Genomic DNA, 8,803 nt, shown 5'->3' on the forward strand with positions numbered 1-8,803 from the left:
GTCATATAAAAGGCCCTTGACCCGGGAGGTTCACCAGTTGGCTAGTTTGGGAGTTCACCTTGCGGACTCTAATGAAGGAGGAGTGATGGTGTAGAATAGGGTTGAATCATCACTTGTGATAGAAGTGAAAGAGAAGCAATTCAACGATCCATTATTAGCACAACTGAAAGAGGGGATTCATAAACACAAGACCACAGCTTTTTCCTTTGGCATGGATGATGGTACCTTACGGTACCAAGGCCGCCTATGTGTTCCGGATATTGACGGTCTTCGGGAAAGGATCATGGCAGAAGCTCACACTTCCAGGTATTCCGTGCACCCAGGTTCTACGAAAATGTAGCATGATCTCAAGGAAGTTTATTGGTGGAGCAACATGAAAAAAGGATGTGGCGGACTTTATGGAAAAATGTCCAAACTGTTAGCAAGTGAAGGCCAAACATCAAAGGCCTGGTGGATTGGCTCAAAGCATAGAAATTCCAATGTGGAAATAGGAGATGATCAACATGGATTTGTGGTAGGGTTACCACGCACTCCGTGCAATTTTGACTCAATTTAGTGATCGTGGATTGACTCACGAAATCAGCGCACTTTTTGCCCGTTAAATCTACCGACACTGTAGAACAGTATGCTCAGTTGTATATCAAAGAAATAGTCAGGTTTCATGGCACTCCGGTCTCAATCATTTTAGATCGAGGGGCTCAGTTCACAGCCAACTTTTGGAAGAAGTTTCAGTAGGGTTTGGGCACGCGGGTAAATCTTAGCACGGCTTTTCACCCTCAGACCGATGGGCAAGTGGAGAGGACTATTCAGATGCTTGAGAACATGTTGCGTGCTTGTGTTCCTGATTTCAAAGGTAGCTGGGATGATCATTTTCCACTCATAGAGTTTGTTACAACAATAGCTTCCATGCTAGTATCCATATGGCACCATTTGAGGCATTGTATGGTAGGAGATATAGGTCTCTCATTGGGTGTTTCGAGGTTGGAGAAGTGGAATTAATAGTGCCGGACCTTATGCATTAGGCCATGGAGAAAGCCAAGATTATTAAAGAGAGGTTGAAAACTGCTCAGAATCGCCAAAAGTCTTATTCGGACGTTCGTCGTAGAGATTTGGAGTTCAAAGAGGATGATTGGGTATTTTTGAAGGTTTCTCCCATGAAGGGTATCATGTGGTTTGGAAATAAAGGAAAATTGAGTCTGAAGTATGTCGGACCGTACAAAATCATTCAGAGGATTGGTCAGGTAGCATACAAGCTCGAGCTGCCACCCAAGATGTCATTGGTACACCCGGTCTTCAATGTGTCTATGTTGAGGAAGGTAGTGGGAGATCCGTCCACTATTGTGCCAGTTGAAACTATTGAGGTTAATGAGGAACTATCATATGAAGAAGTTCCAGTTTCCATTCTTGACAGGCAAGTCCCGAAATTGAGAAATAAGGAAATTGCCTCCGTAAAAGCGGTATGGCAGAATCAGCAGGTTAAGGAAGCCACTTGGGAAGCCGAGGAAGAAATGAGAAAGAAGTACCCACATTTGTTTGAATAGTCATGTAATAGCGTATATGCATTTGGTTCCTATGAACTCTTATCTTTTGATTGGATCTATGTAAATTTGTTTTGTTTTGGTTATATGTTGCCTATGTGGCCATGCTTAGTGTTGTACAAGTTATGGTATGTCTATGGAATGTGTATATGTACACGGCAAATCCGGGGTCCCGATTTCCCCGTCATAAGGACCGTCTCGCGGTTATGTCCCTCGAAGCTCGAAGGCAAGGTCGAGACTCATCCTCGAGGTTCGACATATATCAGTCCAAAGGATATCGCATTCCGACAAATATAGCGAGCTACAGCAGATGAGGGGGGAGTTCTCAAGGCACACGGCTTAACCTGACAAGGTTGGTCCATCTGGACCTATTTTTAAGATGTCACGTCTAGCCATCCTATCTCCATACCTTTATGGTTAACACGTTTTGTACTATAACAGATTCCCCTTCTATATAAAGGGGATCCTCATCACTTTGTAGGCTCGGCTGATGTTGTTCCATTTCTCCACAAGTGCAATAATATCTCTCTCTCTCTCTCTCTCTCTTCTTCATAAATTTGCTCGTTTTCACTGGCCCAAGGCCACTTTAATATTTATTGCTATCTTACTTGTTCTTCATTTTATTTCTTGGCATTGGATAACAAGCCTTATTTAACTATATATTAACTATTATTCCATTCTCGATTTCCCCCTATAGCTCAAACTCGACCCTGACGTCGACCCCGAGGTCCCCCATCGATCAGTCCTATATCCGGGCAGCAGGCCCCTTGGTTTGGTTACTGCCTTATTTTAGCTTGCATTTCATCATTAAACTTCATATTCTTAGCATCAACTCCTCTAAACAATTAGCTCAAGAATAGATCACGTATTTTTAGAATCTCATTTACAAATTTAATTGTTGTTACCATTTTCACGGTAAACAGTATATTCTGTTAGGATATGTTTCTGGGGCTCTCTGACAGGTAGATAGGTCTAGATACAAAGGAAACTCTGGCGAAATTTTTGGAAATTTAGGGAGTTAGCCAAATTTGGAGATGTTGATATGTTTCATATTGTGAAAAGCTGAGGTTGCATAAAGATTGCTAATGAGTGAACCTTGATCCTCATTCGATGACGAATGATCTTAAGTGGGAGAGGATGTAAGGCCCCGTGAAATTTCCACTCAAAAACTTGAAAGATCATAGTACCAAATTAAGAATATGTGTTAGAAATTTGTAAAATTCTTCGCGGCTCACAAACTCGTCGCGGTTCAGACCCTTTTGATCAATCTGTGCATTAAAAAGTTAAGGAATAATGATTTCCAGAAAAGTGCATTTCTGTGGTCTATTATGTGATCGCATAATAGCTATGTGGACCGCATAGTCGTCGTAGAGTCAGACAGTTTGATGGTTAATTTGAGGTCAACTATGTGGCCAATTATGTGATCGCATAATCAATATTCGGGCCGCATAGTCATCGCATAATCAATATTCGGGCCGCATAGTCAGCACATAATCCCCTTGGAATTTTTGTAAGGGGCAGTTCTGTGGTGCATTATGCGACCGTAGAACAGGTATGTGGACCGCATTTCTGTCGGATACCCAGACAGTTTGTTTAGGTTTTTAGGGCCATTTTTGCGGTCCCTTTTGCTGGCCGCATGTCCATTATGCGATCGCATATGCGATTGCAGATTTCGTCGGGGCTCCTATTTTCTAACTTTTAAAACCCGACCCAATCCCATTAAAAACACTCCATTATACCCATTTTATGTTATTTTGCTGCAAATAGAGTGAGAGAGGTAGTTCTAAAGAGAGAGGGTGATCTTTATCAAGTCCCCACTCAATCCTTGCCTAAACCCTTGAAGATTATCAAGTAAAGCTGCTAGATCTTCACCCCAAGAGGTAAGAACTTGAGCCCTAGCCTTTGGTTTCGAAATTCACACTAGAATGAGTAATTAGCTTGGGGGTTCATGGGTATAGAAATGGATTTTCTTGCATGCATAAAAGATAATAGGGTATGGGGAGGTTGTCAACTAAAAAGATAGCAATTGGGGTGTAAGATAATGAAAATCTCTCACAAAAGGGTCCTATAATCACAAGGCACACCTAGTTCTTGATAATATGCTCAAATGAGCTAAAATCTTAATCATGTCTCTAATTCTTGGTTCAATTTGTAATTTTCATAAAAGAGATTGAAGTTTCTAAGAGCCCCGGAAATTTTGTAAGAATTAAAAGAAAGCTCTGTTGAGGTATGTATGGCTAAAAACCCCTCTTATTAGAAATTGAACTCCGTTGGTGTATGTGCAAATGTGATAAGACTGAAAACTTGATTGTTATTTCACATGAATTGGTTTTGAAATTTTATATATATATACATGAAAGATGTGCCTCAATATGTGTAATGTACTATTCTAGATATTTAAAGATGTGCGAAGAATATGAATCATGCATTGAAATGCCTAGACTTCACGTCAAGATTAAAACTGAAATTGTTATGCCAACTATGTGAAATCTTACCTATGCTTAAAACTTGAATTGCTTTTGTATGTGCTTGTGGTCCCAAATTGCAAGGTTAACATTGAAAATAGAAATGATGTGATAATTGTGGTCCTAAGTGCCCATGAATTGATATATGTGAAATAAAAGATTGAAACGAGATGATTAATGAGAAAGGAACAACGCCTCGGTAAGGTGGCCTAGTCGATCGGGCCGTGATCGGACATCATGCCGCACACATGGTGGTATTGTCCTGATATTGAATTTCAGAAAAGGAGAATAAGATTGTGATTGAAGTACATGTCTCAAATGAGGCAACCTAGCCGATCGAGTCGTGATCGGACTCCTCTCTAGAAAGCGGTGGTATTGTGAGTGAGGATGGACAGTATGAAGTGCCCTAAACCAAAGCTATGGAAAATATGCGAAAGATTATATGATTCTTTTATTTGATGATGTGGTGTTCGGTTAAAAGCTTTTGATTGTCTCTTGTGATTTCCTTGTTCTTGTATGATAGTTCTTTCTAATAAAATGGTATCTAGTTATACATACTAGTACTATTCCATGGTACTAACGTCGCTTTTGCGGGGGTGCTACATTTTTAAATGAATGGAGGTGGCTCCATAGCGGATAGTGTCGATCACGCGTAGAAGAGTATCCTCCTCTCAAAGCCTTGGTGAGCCCATTTCTCCTTCAAGGGGTTATGTTGTACATCTTTTGTTATAGATATCCACTTTTGAGGTATAGCTGGGGCCTTGTTGTCGGCATAGTCATAATTGTCTTTTGTATCCTTAGAGGCTCCGTAGACGTTTGTGTGGGTTATGTACGGGTGTTGTATGGGTCTATGAACTATGTTGTAAATCTAAACTCTTGTTTCTCTAGATTGTAATTGGATGGAACCTTGGAAACATAACTACGGTTTAAGGTTGAGATATAAAATGAACTATCAATGTTGAATGTACAACCTTTCCTATTGTCTAAATAAACGAAAACATGGTTTCCTTAATCATATTGAGTTGGGTAGAAAGTGTTGGATAAGGCTTGCTCAGTTGGGTTCACTCAATTGAGCGTCGGTCGTGCCTCCCGAGGTTGGGGCGTGATAGGAATGCTCAAGAAAACATCAAAACACCAAAATTACATCGATTCAAGCCTAAGAATTCCAAAAACATCCAAATTTTGCTTTCTATCAAAAAGTCTATCAAACCTCGTCCGAATGACCTAAGATTTTGCACACACATCACAAATGACACAACGGACCTGCTCCAACTTCCAGAATCCCATTCTGACCCCTATATCAAAATCTCACTTATCAACCGGAAAACGCCAAAATTCCAATTTCGCAAATTCCAGCCTAAATCTACTCTGGACCTCCAAAATACATTCCGATCACGCTACCAAGTCCCAAATCACCCAACAGAGTTAACCAAATCATAAAAATTCAAATCTAATATCATATACTAACAAGTCAAAACTTGATCAAACCTTTCAAATTTTAAGCTTCAAATTGATAACTGTTCTTCCAAATCCATTCTGATTACCCTGAAACCAAAACCGACGATTTACATAAGTCACAATACATCATGCGGGGCTAGTCATGCCCAAGAACTGGTGAGCGAAGTGCAAAAGCTCAAAACGACTGGTCGGGTCGTTACACTTACAAACATTATTTATCTACATAGTGTTAGAACATTATCAGGATAAACTTACAAATTGTTTGAACCATGTATCAAATCTCGTATATACAACATCATGGACAAATTGACCCACGAAGTGACTGTGATACATCAAATATTTTTAGTAGTTGCATCGAGATGTAATCATAGTAAATTTTATATTTTAATAACTAATAAATCAATACTTACTTGAGAAATGGTACAACTTCGGGACAATTTAGCAACACATGAAGTGTAGCTGACTTGTACTCCATATCACTCAAACTTCTCTTACTGACATCCTTAGAACATCGGCCTGGTTTATTGAATATGGACATTGGCAGATATAATGGATCATTCACACATTTGACAGTGTGCATATTGGGACTATTCCTAGAACATGGCACGTTACTCTCAAAATAATAAGAACAAAAATAAGCAATTTTCTTTGCAAGATAAGCTTCGCATATAGATCCTTCAATCTTATTCCTCTGCTTAACAAATTGTTTGCATTTGCCAATTGTCCTACACAATGTCATGTTAGCCAAGAACATTCAAATAAAACAGAAAATTACATCAAACTTATAATATTACCTCTCAAAGGGATACATCCATCTGCATTGAACAGGCCCTCCAAGTCGTGCCTCGTGTACAAGGTGGATTGGAAGGTGTTCCATCACATCAAAAAACCCACATGGAAAAATATCTTTTCCATCTTACTAGAAGTTACACGAATGTTCTGATCTATCCGGAGTAGGCTTTCTTCCCTTAATGTGGTAGAACACAAGTCTTTGAAAAACAAACTAATCTCTATGATGGGTTTCCAGATACTTTCAGGCAAACCAAAAAATGCAATAGGCACTAAGGTCTCCATGAAAACATGACAGTCATAACTTTTCAAATGGCTCAACTTTCCTACCTCCATATCTATTATTTTTCCAAGATTCGACGCATAACCCTCAGGCATCTTTAATTCCGTAACCCAATCACAAATTTGCCGTCTTTCCTCCAAAGTTAATGTGTAACTTGATTTGGGCTTGAACATCTTACCATTGTTTGCTCTCTGCAAGTATAATTCAGGCTGCCTACAATATTCTTGTTAGGCCAATCTAGCCTTCGGGTTATCCTTTGTCTTACCTTTAACATCCATCACTGTGTTGAACAAATTGTCAAAATAATTCTTCTCAATATGCATGACATTAACGCTGTGATGGAGAAGATTATCCTTCCAATAAGGCAACTCCCAAAATATACTCTGTTTCGTCCAATTATGAGTAACACCGTATCCGAGAAATTTATAAGGTGGAGCTTCAGTAACTTTACTGAAGTTCTGGACCCTCTCCCAAATTTCCTTACCTGAAAGTATCGGAGGAGGAGAATCATATTCCATTTTATTCCTTTTGAATGCATTTTTCATCCTTCTAAACTCATGATCACGAGGTAAGAATTGACGATGACAATCAAACCATGATTGTTTTCGGCCATGTTTCAAAGTGAACGCTTTACTATTTTCCATACAGTAAGGACAAGCTAGCTTCCCAATAGTCATCCACCCAGACAACATTCCATACGCAGGAAAATTGTTAATAGTCCACATTAAATTAGCACGCAAATTGAAATTTTGTTTGGTTGATATGTCATATGTTTCAACACCATCACACCACAATTGTTTTAGCTCATCAATCAAAGGTTGCAAATATACATCAATCAAACTTTTCGGATTACATGGACCGGGGATAATACAATTTAAGAATATATATGGACTAGTCATGCATAACTCGGGTGGTAGATTATAAGGTGTAAGAAAGATAGGCCAACATGAATATGGTGTCGCAGATACAGTAAAAGGCGTGAAGCCATCCGCACACAGACCTAACTGAATGTTACTTAGTTCACTAGCAAAATCTAGATATGTCCTATCAAAGTGCTTCCAAGCTTCTCCATCTGATGGATGACACATAACATCAAGTGGTCTTCTATTTTCAAAGTTCCATCTCATGTGAGGAGTAGAACTCATCGACGCATATAACCTCTTTAACGTTGGTATAAGAGGTAAATAATGCATCGCCTTGATAGCGACCATATTTCCGCTAGAAAGCCTCTTGAAACTAGACTTTTTGCAAAATTTACAACTGTTTAAAGTTGCATCATCTTTATAATATAACATGCAACCATCTTCACAACAATCAATTCTCATTGACAAAAGTCCTAAGTTAGAAACCAATCTCTTTGCCTTATAGAAATCACCAGGTAACTTGATATTTGGGTCAACTAGTTCACTCATAAGGTCAATGAAAGAGTCCATGGTTGCTTGAGAAATATTCCAATTAGATTTTATACTCAGTAATCTAACTGCAACAGACAGCTGGGAGTGCGGACTTCCTTTACGTAGTGGACGACTAGCTTCCTCTAATTGTTCATAAAAACATTTTACGTCATCAATAGGAGTTTGTTCAACATTTTCATTGGGCTCACCCCCGAAGTGCATCCCAAAAGCATCCGTAACCATATCATGAATTCTAGAATCACGATTTGTATTCTCCACCGACCTACTACTTTCACCAACAACCATGTTATGAAATATCCCACGGCTACCATTGATCTCTCCATGATTAGTCCACACAAAGTAATTCTCTATAAACGCCTTCCTATAAAGATGAAGCTTAACTACCTCCGGTATTTCAAACTTCATATAGTCACACCTGACACAAGGGGACCTAATTACTCCTTCACTTTGGTATGGTGGAAGTGACATTGCATGTCTAACAAAGTCATCAACCCCTTCTACAAAATCCTCCCGCAATCCCCGCCGATTAGGATAATTCCTATTGTACTTCCAAGTACGATGTTCCATGTATACAAATAAAACAAGAACTAATTAATTTAGTTAATTCATATCATAATCTTTTTTTAGTTAATTCATATCCTAAAAGGTCCAATTCATAAAAGATCAATTCATAAACCAAAAGTTAAATTCATAAACTAAAAGTTCAACTACAAATCCTAAAAATTCACTTCATATCCTAAAATTTCAATTTATAAACTAAAAGTTCAATTCATAAACTAAAAGTTCAATTCATATCCAAAAAGTTCAGTTCATAAACTAAAAATTCAATTCATATCCAAAATATCCAATTCATAA

At 38.7% G+C, this 8,803-nt stretch overlaps 2 protein-coding genes across 2 annotated transcripts; one reads left to right on the top strand and one right to left on the bottom strand.

Moving 5' to 3' along the window:
- The first annotated feature begins 1,025 nt into the window (after positions 1 to 1,025).
- Positions 1,026 to 1,541, top strand: LOC138868975 (uncharacterized). Its single transcript, XM_070146558.1, has one exon. It carries the CDS (start codon positions 1,026 to 1,028, stop codon positions 1,539 to 1,541), a length of 516 nt encoding a protein of 171 aa, XP_070002659.1.
- A 4,478-nt stretch (positions 1,542 to 6,019) lies between these two features.
- LOC138868976 (uncharacterized) lies at positions 6,020 to 8,416 on the bottom strand. The gene is made up of 3 exons (XM_070146559.1): positions 7,534 to 8,416; positions 6,799 to 7,017; positions 6,020 to 6,186 (listed from the first exon to the last, which is right to left on the bottom strand). Exons 1-3 carry the CDS (start codon positions 8,414 to 8,416, stop codon positions 6,020 to 6,022), a joined length of 1,269 nt encoding a protein of 422 aa, XP_070002660.1.
- Between the last annotated feature and the right edge of the window lie 387 nt (positions 8,417 to 8,803).

The sequence above is a fragment of the Nicotiana sylvestris genome, chromosome 5 (assembly GCF_000393655.2).
Source record: "Nicotiana sylvestris chromosome 5, ASM39365v2, whole genome shotgun sequence".
Taxonomy (NCBI): domain Eukaryota; kingdom Viridiplantae; phylum Streptophyta; class Magnoliopsida; order Solanales; family Solanaceae; genus Nicotiana; species Nicotiana sylvestris.